We start from the raw sequence: 17,334 nt of genomic DNA, 5'->3' as shown, positions 1-17,334 counted from the left end.
AATATTTTTATATAATTCAAAATATGTCGATTTCGTACCGAAAGTCTATTAATTCTCAAATTTTGCTATCTTTTGGATAAAGGAGGGAGTAGTCTTTAGGCAAGAACATCCAACAACTAACCAACTAAATAGTGTCCCCTCCAAAATGAACAGCCCAGCACTAAATTAGACCTAAGTGCATAAAATAAAGTGTAAACCAACAGAGATTAACGGAAGTTGGTCTGACCTCTATCTTCACTTCATTTTCTCATTTGTTATTTCAATTTCGCGGTTGGTTATCTAATCAAAGACTCTGTCTCTCTCACTGACCCATGTTGACCTATTCTTTGGAGTCTTGGCTTCTAATTTACTGCCCTATATCGACACTTGACTACTAAATATATGCATACAATACTTATTACGTATTTAAAATTTAACTTATTTACCTGAATAGTGTAAAGAATATTTATATAATATCTGTGTAATTTAAATATGTTTATATACGGTACAGAAATTAAGCTCAACTAATTTTTATAATAGAAAGAGAGTAGTTTGACGGGTAAAAGGGCGCCTAAAATGGAGGCTTTGGCGTCTGCTACTTTTGGTCCTATTTTGAAAGTGGTTGATAAAACTTTACCTTTTCCCTCTTCTCCTCCTCCTGCTTTTACTTACGTTATAGCCTAGGCAGTTTTATTATTAAGTGATTTCTGTTACACTTATGCCAAACCCAATAAATTTTTCTGATCTTTCTCTTAATTTATCTGTCCTCCTTAATTCCAAAAGCAGCCAAAAATCAGCAGTTTTATCTCCTGTCTTTGGGTAACTCTTCCTGCTTTTTCTCCTTTTCAGCATCTGTTAGCTTTTACTCTCAGCTTCTCTGCTCAAAGGTGACGAAATTTCTGCTTTTTTGGTGTTTTTTTCTGCTTTTCTTTCCATTAATGGTAGTCTCTGTTAGATTTCTTTCGCTGTTCCATTAATTAATTTTCAATTTACTTTTTCTTGTTTTGCCTTTTCTTTCAAGATTATGGATTTCTAATTTTTAACTATTACTATAGGAAATAGGTAATCTTCTCCTTTGCCTTTTAGGGACATTTTTTTTCTTGTACTAAAGGATTATTTTATTGTGAAAAAACATGTTTGATTCTATTGTGTTTAGTTCTTGATTCCTCATACGTTTTTATCTATGTGAGGATTGTTATAAATATTGTCAAAGGAAACAAGGAACTGTTACAAAAAACAAGAGTTGCAGTTCACCTAATTGCCTGCACATAACCACTAAATTTCTGCAAAGTTCTTTTAAGTTTTACAATTCACTTCTTAATATTTCAACTCATCACAACACGTGTGTATGTTAGTATATGTTTACTTTTGTGCAATTTAAGTAATTCATGAAGGGATTTTGAGTATTGGATTGTTTATTTTTTACCAGGCTATATTTCAGCAAAATTAATATTATGGGAAAGAACAAGTGGACTAGGCATGTTGATCATGAAGATGAGAATATACATCCAGGTTGCATGTGGGGACTCATACATGCCTTTGGCTACCATAGTTGGCACTCTCGTGTAAAGAGGAAATCTCTGCCCAGAATCGCAAGTAAGTCATTCTTAAGTGAAATATGGGAGATTTAACTTATATATACAGTCAAACATCTCTATAATAGCCACGATTGTTCCGAATATTTTTGGATGTTATAGCGAGGTGCTGTTATATAGAACATATATTATAACATAACATGAAAATTAGTTCCGGAAAAGCTTGGCTTTTTAGTGAAGTGTTGTTATATATGGATGCTGTTATAGAGAGGTCTGACTAGTTACAGTTTAAAGACTATCGGTTATTGTTCGGGTTATAATATCATGTTTCTTACAAACAAACAGTTATTGCTGGCAACTTAACCTGATGGTATTAAAATATTATAACTGTCGGGGTAAAACTCTCATTCTGGACTATCTGGTTTGTTCAATTCAGTGTGTTAACAAATTCTTGTATTCTTCCTTCAATAGGCGATCGTCTTTCCAAAGAAAAATTGGTTGTCCAAGATCCCAGTGAACTAAATATGTTTTTGGATGACAATGAAAGTCAGTTCTTGGTAAGTATTTATTGCTTGATAATCAACTGTTTGTAAGTTAAATCAGTGTCCAAATGTTTCAAATTGATGAATGAAACTAATATTGTCATATCCTTAGGTTGATAAGAGCACCAGAAAATCAGGGTTGCCCAACAAAAGGTCTCTAAAGGCTAAAATAAAAGCTTTAATTGCTGAGGAGATGCATAAGGAAAAAAAGAAGTCCAATCAGAAGAAATCAGGCTATTCTAACCAACCTAAGTTCCAGAGAACTTGTTCAATTCATCATTATGAACCAACCGAAAATGACCTAAGCGAAATATGCAGCAACAAGAATGTGGAGAATGGAGCCACTGGCTCACTAGATAAGAAACAGATCAAGGCCATAGACGGATATGATACTTCCATTGATAAGAATGCTTTAAAATCTCAACTTAAAGATCATGCAGAATTATTTTTGGAAATTTTAAAGGAAACAGAAGTAGGATATCAGAATTTATCCAACGGTCATTTGGCTTCAAAGAAAAAGGCAAGATTAACTAAGTCAGGATCATACCCTGTGTCTCATTTTTCACAAAGAACAAACTTCAAACCAAGTAAGCTTGAGGACAAGAAGAGTGAAGTTTGGTCTTTTGCAAAAGGGGAAAGATTGACAAGTGGTGCTCGATCAAGATCTTTGTCGAATTATGCAAAGACTCTCTTCACAAGTTTAGGGCTCCTGGATGACGATGGTGGAAACGTGAAGCTAGAGAAGTCGTCGAGCTTTGCCTGCCACAGTATCAAGGGAGCAGTTGATAATAAAGAAAATAATGAAGAGCTCGTCGATGTAGAAGAAGTAAATAAGCATGGCTCTACTTATGAATTGTTTGAAGATTTGAATGGAGACCTTCATGAAGAGTATAAGGTGGGAACAGACAATGAAAGTAAGTCCAATAGTTGTTGTGAAATTGATGGATTTGATATTAGAAAAACTACGATCATGCACAGGAGAAGTTCCTCTCTAAATGAGTCCATGGATAGATATAGCAAATTATTGGAACATAGTTTTAAAAAGGAAGTGAGCTTGAATCCCTCCAGGAGTTTGAAATTGACTAGTGAATACGAGATATCATCGATGCCATTCAGAAGGATCCGTTCTCTATCGAATGGGATTCCTGGTGATGCCCAATTTTCACAATGGCTAATTAGGACTTTAGAGGAGACAAACTCACATATCAGAGCTGAAACTGAGAGAGAAGAGAAGTCGATTCATAATCCTTCTATCAGCTACGTCACTGAAGATACTGAAAACAAAGTAGAAAGAAGTGAGGATATTCAGACAGTAGAAACTACAACAAGCTTAAAAACAAAGACAAATGAGGAAGGTAATGCTGAAGTCGAAGACCTTTCGGAGAACATTAATGATGTAACAGTGTTCAAAGGAGACTCTCATGAAGAACAAGAGATGAAATGCACTAAATCAATCCTAAGTGATATGCTTCCAGATTCTGAAATTTCCAGCTGTGAAGAGTTCCAAATTTCAGAAGGTATACTTCCTTTTGTCATTAATCATCAAATATTTTTAGTATTTGTATATACTAAGGCATTCCCTTTAATAACTTCTACTTAATTGGTTTCTTGTGGCTCAGGTTTGGTTCTTAAACACAATGTTGATGTTGATGTTGATACTCTTGTAAAAGCAGATCGTCACAATAAATCCTACAAAAAGGAAAATGCAGACTTGTTTTATGTGAGGGAGATTCTTGAGCATTCGGGTTTCTCAAGCAATTTCTGTAAGACAACATGGTATTCAGCTACTCAAGTATTAAACCCTTCAATAGTTCAGGAACTAGAGTCCTTTTGGCACCAAGAACAAGAGTACTGCTGTGTAGATAACTTCTACTTCTGCTGTCATCATCAGCTACTATTTGATTTGGTTAATGAGGTTTTAGTTCAAATATATGACAGATCATTCACATACTACCCTAAGGCCTTATCCTATAGTTGTCGTGTTCGCGCATTGCCAGAAAATCGAATGGTTGAAGAAGTATGCAAAAATGTAGATACCTTGTTAAGGTTGAAACCAGAGCAAGAATCAATCGATGCCATTGTAGATCGAGATTTGAAAAAGGATGATGGTTGGATGAACCTCCAGTTAGAAAGTGAATGTCTAGCACTTGAATTAGAGGACATGATCTTCAATGATCTTATGGAAGAACTTAGCTGTCCTTGAGTTTGTAGAGTTACCTGTTGTTCGTATTCTGTAATTCATCATCATTAATTTTTGTCATGAATTTTGGTTTTGCTCAATGTATATATTTAAACGATTGATATGTTCAGTTCAGTAGTAGAAAAAGTGTTTCTCCTATGCCAAACTAGGTAGTATAAATTACCTACTAGTACAAAAGTGTTTCTCCTGTTATCAGTTGTCTTGAAATTACAAATTTGAAGTAAAACAACGTTGATATTTGGGGACTGAGCTTTCAAAACGTGAATAGTCAAAGGCCCCGTTTGGCCATGAGTTTTGCCAAAATAAATTTGGGATTTATTTTCAAAACTCATGTTTGGCCATAAATTTTGCCCATATTTTGGCCAAATCCCAAATCTCAAATTTCAAATCCCAAAATCAGCTATTGAGCTGATTTTGGGCCAAAATCCCAAAACTTGGGAATTATATACTTGTTTTTCCAAAATAAAGTTGAAATTATAAGCTTTCAGGTAAAATGAGAAAACATTTCATGGGTGGTCATTCAGCTTTTTGTTCATTTCCCAAAAATAATTTTTTTTTAACGTAAAAGTCATTCAACTTTGTATTCATTACCCAAAAGTCACTATTCTTTATTTTATTACATAATAATTATTTTACTTTGCTCTGGTTATCACAATAGTCATCACCGTAACTAGATTTTATATTACTTCTATTTGAAAAGTCTAGTATACCCTTGACATTATAAATCCTTCCATTTATGTAATACCTTCAATGTTATATACTATATAATATATATTTACCTACGTATTTTACTTATAATTAAATAACTTTATATTATTTTATTTGTTATTTTATAATATGTCCGTACATTTAACTTTTTTATGACACTCAATATGTTTAATCATATTCAAACATGAACATATTTTAAAATATTTTTTTTGGTAATTAAATTTTTTTATTTACCAAGTAAATATATACAAACAGATCAAAACGAACTATAGCACAGTTTGGACAGATGGCCCCAAACCTACATCTTCATCTCTCCTAATACTTCTATCCCTATCCCTTTGCTATGTTATATACAGATTTAAGGGTAAAAATTCAACTAAGTCATCTTCCGTCGTAATCTAACACATGATGTGCTGCGACAATGTACCTTCTGGATGATGTGCCTAACTATACTCATCATTGGTTTACTCTTTCCTTGGAACATTCGATATTCCTCTCCGTCCATATAGCGTAGATAGTAGCTGCAAGTGGCATCCCATAAATTTGTGCTTCAGCAGATTTCCCTTTCCCCTGTTTCTTTGCCCATTCCTTTTCTATTTGCCATGCCATCGATTGCCTTACCAAGCCTTGCCACTGCAGAATCTTCTTCCATATAGTAGCTGATACTATGCATTCAAAAAATAGATGTTCAATGGTCTCCGGCATTACTTTACAAAGCATACACCTTAAGTCCCCAATCTGCATCCACTGTGCTAATCTATCTCGCGTGAGCAGTCTGTTGTTTAGAGCTAGGTACAGTATGAAAATCCATCTAGGTGATCCTTGGTTGTTGCATATGAGTCGTCTCCATTCCACCTTTTGAAACTCCCCTCTCAATTTGTTGTAAATAACCTTCGTAGAGAACTGTTGCATGCATTTGACATCATCCTCTATATAACCTGCATCAATATAAGTTTCTTTAGCCTTCAATATCTTCCTCACCAACCATGAAGCTTGTCTTGCTCGTGCATCCCAAACAGCTCCATCCTTTATATAGTAAATGTGTATCCACTGGACCCACAACTTGTCTTTCTTTTGACATAGATTCCACAACATTTTACAAATGGCAGCCTTGTTCCAAGTTCTCACATCTAAGAAGTTGAGTCCTCCTGCTGTCTTGGGATAGCAAAGCTTGTCCCATGCTATTAACGCTTTCTGTGCCATGTCTACCCTCCCTGTCCAAAGAAACTTCTTACATATTTATTCAATTGCCTTCACCACTTTTTGTGGCAGAATGAATACCTGAGACCGAAACACTTGCACCGAAAATAGGACAGATTTGATTAACTGAACTCTACCAGCATAGCTTAGTAGCTTTGCAGTCCATGAGGTGACTCTGCCCATAATTTTATCAAGAAGTGGTTTATATTGTAAAATTGGTGTCCTTTTAGTACTCAGAGAGACCCCTAGGTACCTAAAAGGCATTTCTCCTTTTGCAAACCCCAGCATTTGTATTATATTGTTCTGCTCCTCTTCATGCACTCCTCCAAAATAAATGGAGCTTTTTTCTATGTTTGCCTCTAGACCAGAGCTTTGGAGAACTGTTGAAAGCAGTTAAACACCATTTTTATAGACATTATATCTCATCTGCTGAACAATAAGAGGTCATCTGCAAAGCTCAACTGTACAATGTTCAGCCTTTCACACTTAGGGTGATAATTGAAATCAGGTTGCCTCTTTAGTGTCTTCAAGATTCTAGTGAGGTACTCCATTGCTAGCACAAATAGGAACGACGACATTAGGTCCCCTTTCCTCAAACCTTTTTTTGCACGGAAAGGGGCAGTAGGGTACCCATTTATGATAACTGAATATGAAACTGACCTTATACATGCCATCACCCATTGTATAAATTGATCAGGGAAGTGAAGATGAGTGAGGATCTGCTCTATAAAGCACCACTCAACTGAGTCGCAGGCCTTTCTCATATCTAGCTTCAACATGCACCTCGGTGATACCCCTTTCCTTCCATAGCCCTTCACCAATTCATTACTCAGTATTATATTGTCAGTGATCACTCTTCCTGGTACAAAAGCTGACTGACCCGGATCAACAAGATCATTCATTACCTCTTGCATTCTATGTGTCAGTATTTTTTAGATGATCTTGTACAATATCGTACAACAAGATATTAGCCTAAACTCAGAAATTCTCGTTGGATTTTGTACCTTAGGGACCGGTGTTATGGTAGTGCAGTTGATGGTTTTACACATGACCCCTGTGTCAAAGAATTCCAACACTGCTTTAGTAACGTCTTCTCCTATGACCGGCCAGGCTTTTTTTTAAAGAAACATGCATTGAAGCCATCACACCCAGGTGCTTTAATGTCATCTATGTCTTTGAGAGCTTGGACAACTTCATCTGACGTTACAGGTGCAATGAGTCCTAATTGCTGTTGTCTATTCAGTGTTCTTCCTTCCTGCATAATCTTGGCATTTACAGCTGGTAGTTGGCTAGCAGCAGACCCCAGTAGCTTGCCATAGAAATCCAAAATTTCCCTTTTTATGCCTTCTTGATCCTGCACCATGTTCCCCTCAGCATTTATTAGACTCTTGATCTTGTTTTGTGCCATTCTATTCTTCATGTTAGCAAAGAAAAAAGCATTATTTGAGTCACCTAGTTTTAGCCACTGTATTCGAGCCTTTTGACGAAATATTCTTTCCTCAATATTGCTCCATTTCTCTAACTCTGCTTTAATTGCTCCTTCCTGATCAAACAATGTATGCCCAGGTCCCCTCATTTGAGTTTGCAGGTCTGCTAATTGTTGTCTTAGCATACTCACTTTCTCACTTACCCTATTAAAGCCCTGATTCAATTTCTTCATCTCCTGTTTCGCTGTTTTCAGCTTCTGCCATATTTTATTCATACCATTTCCATTAGTCCTTTGGTTTCAAGTTGTTTCCACTGCCTTAATGAAGTTCTCATGATCAGCTAGACAATTAAGGAATCGAAAAGTCCTGGGTCCTCCTTGTAGCTCTTCTTCCAGCTTGATACATAGGGAAAGTGGTCTGAGAAATATGGATCCATGATGTCCTCCAAGTGATGATTTTTGATACACCATTCTGAGTTTACGAGTGCTCTATCAATCTTGCTATAGACATGTGTATTTGTCCAAGTATACTCTCTTCCTACTGATTTTCATTTCAGTCACTCCAGTATCAAAGAGAATGTTACAACCCATATTCACATACGTTAGTTCATGCCATAAGGTCGTCGACGTAAATCCATGAAGAGATTATCTTTGAGATGATAAGAGATTAATCCTATTGGTCTTAAATGATACAAAGGTGTATAAGGGTGGTTAACAAGTATTAGAAGTTAAACGAATCAAGGATGTTGTCAGCCGTATTTTTGGGTAAACCTAGGGGTGCTTAATACTCTCAAGAGGTCGTATTTTAAGGTATATGAATCATAAAATATCCGTATCATAGTCTTGAAGTCAAACGAGTTATGAAACAAAAGTCGACAAGAGTTGTTGCAACTTAAGTTCATAGTTTTACTTAAACTTTAGGTCAAATGTTATTAAGCTTTTCTCCCAATATACTTGGAATTACGGGGTGATCTACCCACCAAATTGAAGATCTATGAGTCTAGTTTCCAACGCATTAAACCTTTTATCAATACGACATTGGAGTAGAGAGATATAGACATTTTTGCGAGACTGCACAAGCTGCTAGGTGACAAGTAGGTGGGTCACCTACTTGGTTAAATGATAGCCCAAAAAGAGGCAATTTCGGGTCAGACAAAGAGCCCATTAAAAGGCTTATCTTCTGCAATATATCCCTCATTATATTTCACAAATAACCAGACCTAAACCCTTGCAAACTTCCTCCCAAAAATTATCCACAAACCCTAATTGATTTTTCCTCTCTTTCAAGTTCAAATTGGGGGTAAACCCTAGAGTTTGAAGAACCAAGATAAGGGCTGAGTTATCCAACAAGTAAGGTGAGTTTTCTGCTATCTTTCATACATTTATTCTACTGTGAATTCATGGTAATTCGTTCTATACATGTAAGAACTCACGGGACGGTGATCGGAAGCCGTGAGTTCGAGTTATTCACTTGTAGCGGACTGTTTTGTGGACTGTTTTGTGTTGCTTTTGGGCTGCGTGTTTTACTACTGTTTTGTGGAGTTTTGGAGGAGGAAGGGTGTGGAGAAACACCATATAGATGTAGGGTTGGGGGCTGGTAGTTCTTCGTAACATTTCCGGGTCGTTTGACACGACTACGGTGGCCGTCGTATGTATAAAGTGATTTGGTTGTGCGTGGACTGTTTTGGGAGGCTCAATATGATTATTATTGATGTTGTTTGGGCTGTTTGGTGATTGTTTGGAATTGTGTGAAGTCATATATATAGGGGAGGTGCTGTCCGTTTCATCGTAAAATAGGTTGTGGTCGATACATAATAGTTATGACGCTTGAATGGTAACTATAGTATCGTTTCTCTTATTGTAGACTAAGGAGTCGTGAAAATTGCATAGCTTGAGATTGGGGCAGTATATACAAGGTATGTGAGGCTATCCCTTTCCTTCTTTTGCACGACTCCGATTGTACATAATGTAATGAACGAGCTTCCAAAGATACTCTACTCTTAGAAGCTAGCAGTACTTACATTGTTTCCCCTCTTATGGAACGATTGATGTTGATGTTGCTTCTCTTATTCTTATGTTATCAATGTTATTGGTACTTCCTGATTCTTATAAGGTTCATGGTGAAGAGTTAGTCCTAATAACGTGTACAGAGGATACCGACCTTACGTCACTCCGAAAGGTTTAGAACGTGAGTCCATGAGTCGAGCATGCATTATATATATGTATCTATTTTACTCTACCGAGCCGCGCTATAGTCGGTCGGGTACGAGACCTATTGTGCAACCACTGATCAGTTGGGTTTTACCGAGCTCCACGTGGCCGGGTACGTTTTTACCGAGCCTATTACGGCCGGGTACGATATGATGATGATGATGCCCACAGAGGCGTATGTTTTAAAAGCATATGTATATATACATATGTATCACGCATTTCATGTCAGTAGCCCTTAGAGGTACCCAGATGTTACAGGTTGTTTATTCTCTATCCTTGCTTACATTACTGTTCGTACTTATGGTTCCCTGCCTTACATACTCAGTACTTTATTCGTACTGACGTCCTTTTATTTGTGGACGCTGCATGTCGTACTGCAGGTCCTGATAGACAGGCAGGCGCAGCTCCCCCACCATAGTAGGCTGTCCAGTTCAGCGGTGATTGGCGAGATCCCTTCTTCGGACTTGCCGTGGTCTTGGTATGCATTTTTGTTATAGATATTATGGGTATGTCGGGGCCCTGTTCTGGCTATGTTGCAATACTTATGTTCCTTTAGAGGCTCATAGACAGGTGTCGGCTCATGTATAGTTTGGTAGGCCTTGTCGGCTGGTTTTTGTTGTATAGTCTCTCATGGTAGTGTGGTAGCTCGTACCTTATATATAGTTTCTTGATTGTCTAGTCATCCCATGTTATGTATGTTCATGACATCATATTTTATTGTTGGTTGTCCATGACCCATGTCTACCATTCATATTGATCTCGTCAGCCCTAAAAGATGATAAAGAAGGTTAGATAAAATGTATGTTGGTACTCGGTAAGTATGGCCGGGTGCTAGTCATGGCCCTCCAGTTTGGGTCGTGACAGAGAAAGTCACTAAAATCTTTAGTTTCTATCTCAGTGACAGGGTTGCCATACTTCCTATCTTCAACCTGTAGAACTGCATTGTAATCACCCATGGAAAGCCAAGGGTCCTGCTGTGAGCTCTGTATATTCCTTAAGCCATCCCACAGTCATCTCCTATCTTCTATTGTGTGCAAACCATATACAGCTGTAAACTGGAACTCCATGCCCAAGTTATACACTTTAACTTTACAATGAATAAACTGTTCTGTAGTCTGCTCGACATCAAAATTAACAACATTTTGATCCCACATTATCCAAATTCTGCCTCTCCTATTGTAGTTGTAATTGTGACACCAGCTCCACCCAGTCACTATCTTCTTTATGATTGCTGCAGCATTACTTTCTTTGACTCTATGTTCTATTATTGCTATTATTACTATATTATTATTCTTTATAAATATCTTCATCTCCTTTTGCTTGTAGGTCTTATTAAGACCTTTAACATTCCATGTAGCTAGTTTCATGTGGGAATAAACAGGTGCATATCACTTTCATCTCCCCATTGTCTTCCTCCACTCATATTTGTGTTACTTATCATCCTTTCTCCTTCTGGTATTGTATTGTGTCTACTTAGAGGATCAAAACAATTTACCACTTCCACAGGTTTCTCTCGTTCAGCAAGTATAGTAGGCGATGTTGTTCCTTCGCCCGGGTTGCTCCTCTGCCCTTTGTTATAGCTCCCCTTTGCAACTAACTTGTTTCGAACTATTTGCCATTGGCCTCCTTGTGATTGATCATCTTCAGGATTAACTTCTTTGATTTTTCCTTCCACCTCATTCTGCTTTTCTTCAATCTGTTTCCCTTTTCCCTTTTCCTTTTGAGCTTCTGATGCATATTGCCCCTTATTCCCTTGAATGTTTCCTGTTCGTCTCACCCATTGTTGTTTTGGTTTTGTAGCTTCATCTTTTTGCTTTCCTACAGGTGCTTTCTTATTCTGAGACATAGTGCATGAATGCCCAACCTGTAAGCATATATGACAATATTCCGATACCCAGTCGTATACTATCTCTTGATCACAAACTCCTCCCGTCGGATCTTTGACCTTTATAGTCTTTGGTAAGGGCCTAGTAACATCCATTTCCACTAGTAATCGAGCATATGAGATTCTTTCCACCTTTGTTGTGCATTCATCTGCATAGACAGGTACTCCAAGTCCATTTCCAATTCTGCTTAGTGTCTCTCTTTCCCAGCAGCTCAGAGGCAAGTTTGGCAGTTTCACCCATAGAGGGATCGTTTACAATATTTCATTGTGGAAATTGAACGTAGGTGCCCAGGCTTTGATAATAATTGGCTTGCTATTTATCGTATATGGCCCAGAACATAGAACAACATCCTTATCTTCTATACTATTGAATCGAACAACAAAGTAACCATCATTATGGTAGAATACCTTTGGCTTTGACACAAAGTTCCATGTTGCAGCAATAAATCTTTCTAGGGCCCCAATAGTCGGATCTTCTCCCACAACGTATAGAATTAGGGCTTGTCTTCATTTTGCACTGCCTCTCTCAATTTCCTCTTCGTTAAGCTCAACAATCTTCACTTCATCTTGTATAATTGGAGCAATATATGTGAGGTTCATCCCCCTTGCTGCCATTTTGTTTCTATTAAAGAGTGTTGCCCACTCCCTCTGCTCCCCTGTCTTCATATTAGGAATCTGATCTGGTGCTTTCCTCGCATCATTTTGTACTCCGCCAGGATCAATCAACATACCAAATGCTTCTTCTTCAGTTGATAAGCTCCTTTTACTCGAACCTTCACCTCTTGGTATCGCAATTTGAAATTCTCCTCCTTTAGATCCCGTTTTCGGTTGAGTGCTGAGGGTTTTTCCTTGGATTACCACCTCTGTACTTGCAGGTGTGTGCATTGGCGTAATCCGTTGTTGTTCCGGCACCAGCGCTGCTCCTCGAATACCCCCAATTGGTGTACCACTCGGTGTATTCAGTCCATTACTGTTTCTTTCTAATTTCTCTATGCTTCGCACTCCCAGAGCTTCCTTAATTACATGCGCTGCATGTCTAGCAGCAACTCTGGTAGCTTTTGGCCGCCCTCTAGGTATCTCCGACCACTGCGCACGTTAGCTCACCTATCGTATGCCGAGAGAGAAGTTTCCATATTAGAAGGGCAAAAAATACTTATTTGTTTGATATTTATTGAAATAATAAAAACAGATTTATTTAACAAATGGTTTTTATAGTCAGTAAAACTTAAAAATTCAAAGATATTTATGTTTAGTATTAAGTTGTTAAAATTTTATCTGTTAATATTATTTATTTAAAAGTATTAATATGATGCGTCAATGTTCCAAAATGTAGGTATTTTGTTCATTAGATTAAAGAATGTGGCTTGACTAATAAATATGTAAGATTAATTTTATAATTTTTAAAATACATTTTTATGCATGGTTAAGAATGTTTACTTGAGATTTGTTTACAATAATGTTACTGATTGATTTAATAACGCTACCTATATATCTTGAAAATTAATGTTAAGAAAAAATTAAATATACGAATATATTATAAAAATAATAAATAAAATAATATAAAGTTTATTTTAATTATAAGTAAAATACAAAGGTAAAATATATTATTTAATGTATAATATAGAAGGTATTATATAAATGAGAGGATATATTAGCTCAAGTGCATAATAGAATTTTTATGTAAAAGTTTTATAAAATCCGGTCAAAGTGATCTTTGTGATAACTAGACCATAGTAAAATAATTTTTGTGTAATAAAATAAAGAAAAGTGACTATGCGTAATAAATACAAAGTTGAATCACTTTTTACGTAAGAAAAAAAAAATGACTTTTGGATAATGAACACAAAACTGAATAACCACCCATGAAATTTACTCTAAATGATTACCTGTGATGACCCGATAGGTCATCTAGAGTTTTAAACCTTAATTCTGTATTTTGAAACCTCAAATGGCTCCTTTTAGCCTCTCTCAATTTGCGTGCGCAGTCCGTGTCTTTTTCTGGAAGGCTTTTATGTGGAAAAAATGATTAAAATGTGAATTCGTGCCTTGAAAATTCATTTGAGTTGACTTCGATCAAGGTTTTGAGAAAACGGACCCGAATCCGTACTCGTGATTTGGAGCTTGGGCGTATGCCCGAAATCGAATTCGGAGGTCTCTAGCCCGAGCTATCGCCTTTTGTCAAAATTTGAAGTTTAAAGGTTTAAAGAATTTAAAGATTTGACCAAAGTTTGACTTTATTGCTAGCGGGTCCAGATTTTAGTTCCGGAGCTTGGTATAGGTTCATTACTATATCTATGACTTGTCTGCAAAATTTTGTACAAAACGGAGTTGGTTTGACGTGATTCGGACGTGCGGTTGTTAAAATAGAAATTCTTGAGTTTCATTGAATATTTCATTTGATTTAGTGTCCAATTTGTAGTTTTAGGTGTTATTGTGGTATTTTGACCGTGCGAGGGAGTTCGTATAATATTTTTGGACTTACGTGCATATTTGGTTTGGAGCCCCAAGGGCTCGTGTGAGTTTCAGATTGACCTCAAAGTGATTTTTTAATTTAAGGATTGTTGGTGAAACACTGTTGCTGCGGCAGGTCTCAGACCTCGCATTTGCAAGGTCTAGCTTTGCATTTGCGATATGGCAGTGTCCCTGTCAGGTTCGCATTTGCGAGCTCCTTCCTCGTATTTGTGAAGAATAGCTGGGCACCAAGGGTTCGCAATTGCGAACAATTACTTCGCAATTGCGAAGTGGGGCTGGGGGAGTAGAGTTCACATTTGCGATCAAAATGATCGCAATTGCGAGGAGTCCAAGTTCGCATTTGCGACCAAACCATCACAATTGCAATGGCAGCAGAAATGTGAGACCTTCGCATTTGCGAAGGTTTTTTTTTTGCATTTGCGGGGTTCGCAATTGGGAACCCCAAGTCGCAATTGCGACATCTGCGCCTGGACATAAGAAGGGAAAAGCGGGATCTTAGCTCATTCTTTCAAATTCTCAATCCTAAAAACCTTAGAGGCGATTTTTTCCCAAGAGCTCTTCTTCCACAATTCATTGGTAAGTGATTCTAACCTACTTTCTTTCAATTACACATTATATTTCATAAGATTTCAACCTCAAATCTAGGATTTTTATGGTAGAAATTAGGGATTTGGGAATTTTTGTAAAATTCGAATTTAGACCTCGAATTGAGGTCGGATTTCGAAATAAAGTACATACCCGGACTCGGGGGTGAATGGGTAATCGAATTTTGGTCCGAGTTTCGGGTTTGGACCAAGCGGGCCTGGGATTGACTTTTGTTGACTTTTTCAATAGTGACCTAATTGAACCTCTTTCATTCATGGATAGTTCCTAAGGCTTATTTTGAATCGCTTGGTTAATAAATTGCTAGATTTGGTTGGTTTGGGGACTTGTTCGAAAGGAAAGGCCATGGTTGAGCTTTGAGTCGATTTCTGAGCGAGGTAAGTATCGTGGTTAACTTTAACTTAAGGGATTAGGACTTGTTGCCTATTTGCTACGTGTTTAAATGTTTGGGTACGACGTATATGTGAGGTAACAAGTACCTATGCGTTATTTTTGGGTTTAAGTATGCGGGTGAGACTTGTTTCCTTGTAATTTATTCCCTTCTTTGATTATGATATCCATGCTTAGACTAGTTTATTACTTAATTGATCGCTCTTTCCGCACTTATGAACTATTTGGGATAATTGAGTACTTTTGGAAGTTGAAGTTTGGTATTTCTTGAATCGTTATTGACCTAAGGTTTATTCTTGCTTAGTCTATCTCCTAAATGTTATATATTCATTACTACCTGGTAAGGGAGAGTGTTAAAGCACGAAGGGTGATGCCGTATCGATTATTGCTTCATTTATTAATTAATACATAGTGAGGAAGAGAGTTAAAACACGAAGGGTGATGTTGTGCCGTATTTACCCTTTCATGAAGAAATTGAGAGTAAAAGCACAAAGGGTGATGCCGTGCCGTATTTATCATTTCATGGAGAGGTTGAGAGTAAAAGTACGAAAGGCGATGTCTTGCCTTAATTATTGTTTCATGGTGAGGTTGAGAGTAAAAGCACGAAGGGTGATGTCGTGTAGTCTTCATTCATTATGTTAATCCTTTTCATTGGTTGGTGATTTACTTGACTGTCTTATGTTGACATTCCTGTTATAGCTATCGTATCCTGTCCCCCCTTCGCATGTCCCCAAATCGTACGTGTTTAATCTCTATTTGTCGTTATGTTGCACATATATATATATATATATATATATATATTTAATTACGTGGATGTCCTGTCATAGTCTTGTTACTACCTCGTCGAGGTTAGATCGACACTTACGGAGTACATTGGGTCGGTCTTACTCATACTACACTCTGCGCTTCTTGTGCAGATTTTGGTATTGGTCTCAGCTGTCCGTGAGGTGCATCAGTTCGGATTAGGTTATTTGGAGACTCGAGGTAGATCTGCTGGCATCCTCAGACCTTGAAGTGCCCTTCCTCTTTCCTTATTTACTGTTCATTTCATTCAAGACACTTGTATATATTTCAGACTCTATTTATAGAACCTCTAGAAGCTCGTGTACTTGTGACTCAGATCCGGGTTGTACTTAGATAATTGGGTTATTATGCAACTTCGTACATTATTTTGGTTTCATTTCTATTTAATTGGTTAAATTGTTCAAAGTGTTTAAAATTGCCTAAAGAATTTTTCTAACGTTGGCTTGCCTAGCGAATGAAATATTAGGCGCCATCACGATTGCGAAGGTGAGAATTCCGGGTCGTGACATTACCTTACCAATTACACTTCCAGTATGAAACTCTTATAATCTCTTTAGTACAAACAATATATAAAACATAAGATAACATATAAGGCAGCAAGTTTATCCATGCAATATTCCCATGACAATTTGCTAAAATCTGGCTTGCCCGGCTCTCAGATGGCTTATATTACAAATAGGGGTTTTGACACAGTTACCCACAGAAACAAAACTATTTACCCTTGTCTACTCATTTGTTTTCTACCCACAAACTAATTACATTTCCTACCCATAGTAATTTTTGTGGAGAATTTTTTCTTTATTCTCCAATTCTTTTTTATTTCTATGCTTCTTTTCTTTCTTTTTTTTTCTTTTTGTTTTCTTTTCTCCTTTTCTTTTTTCTCGTTTTCTTCTTATTTTTTTCTTTTCTAATTTCATTTAACTTCTTTTTTTATATTCTTTTTCTCTTCATAATCTAATTTCATTTACTGTTTTCATTATTTTTTACTATTCTTTTTTTATACTATTACTAAAGAAAAATCAAATTGTGTACCAATTAAATATAGCTAATACAATCGAAAAATAATAACATATGATACCAGTATAGTATATAGCTATACCAACAGGGTATATAATTGTACGCAAAGAGGTAAAAAAAATTTAATTCAATTAATAAACTAAAATAATATTAGTTGTCAAAAAAAATTCAAAAAATTCTAAAAGGATCTAATTGTAAGAGTGTGTGTGTGTGTGTATATATATATATTGCATTTTCAATTTGCCTCTCACGCTGGGTAAAAGATTAAAGCAAATTAAAATGGAAAATGCAAGTGAATTTACGTGTAATAAGTATATTATTATAGTATATTGTATACTATTACAACATACCCTTACAATATG

At 36.7% G+C, this 17,334-nt stretch overlaps 2 protein-coding genes across 3 annotated transcripts; one reads left to right on the top strand and one right to left on the bottom strand.

Moving 5' to 3' along the window:
- LOC109227370 (protein TRM32-like) lies at positions 546-4,370 on the top strand. Of its 2 annotated transcripts, none has more exons than XM_019392507.1 (5): positions 546-798; positions 1,409-1,575; positions 1,986-2,071; positions 2,169-3,573; positions 3,676-4,370. In XM_019392507.1, the coding sequence occupies exons 1-5, from the start codon at positions 698-700 to the stop codon at positions 4,257-4,259; spliced, it is 2,343 nt and encodes a 780-aa protein (XP_019248052.1). In that variant the 5' UTR covers positions 546-697; the 3' UTR covers positions 4,260-4,370. The 2 variants fall into 2 exon arrangements, with proteins under 2 accessions (XP_019248052.1, XP_019248053.1); XM_019392508.1 differs by having other exon boundaries at positions 546-866.
- Positions 6,587-7,066, bottom strand: LOC109228057. Its single transcript, XM_019393240.1, has one exon. The coding sequence runs from the start codon at positions 7,064-7,066 to the stop codon at positions 6,587-6,589; it is 480 nt and encodes a 159-aa protein (XP_019248785.1).

This window comes from Nicotiana attenuata, chromosome 6 (assembly GCF_001879085.1).
Source record: "Nicotiana attenuata strain UT chromosome 6, NIATTr2, whole genome shotgun sequence".
NCBI classification, from domain to species: Eukaryota; Viridiplantae; Streptophyta; class Magnoliopsida; order Solanales; family Solanaceae; genus Nicotiana; species Nicotiana attenuata.
The sequence above is the reverse complement of the archived record's forward strand: the minus strand, read 5'-3'. Positions and strand labels throughout refer to the sequence as shown.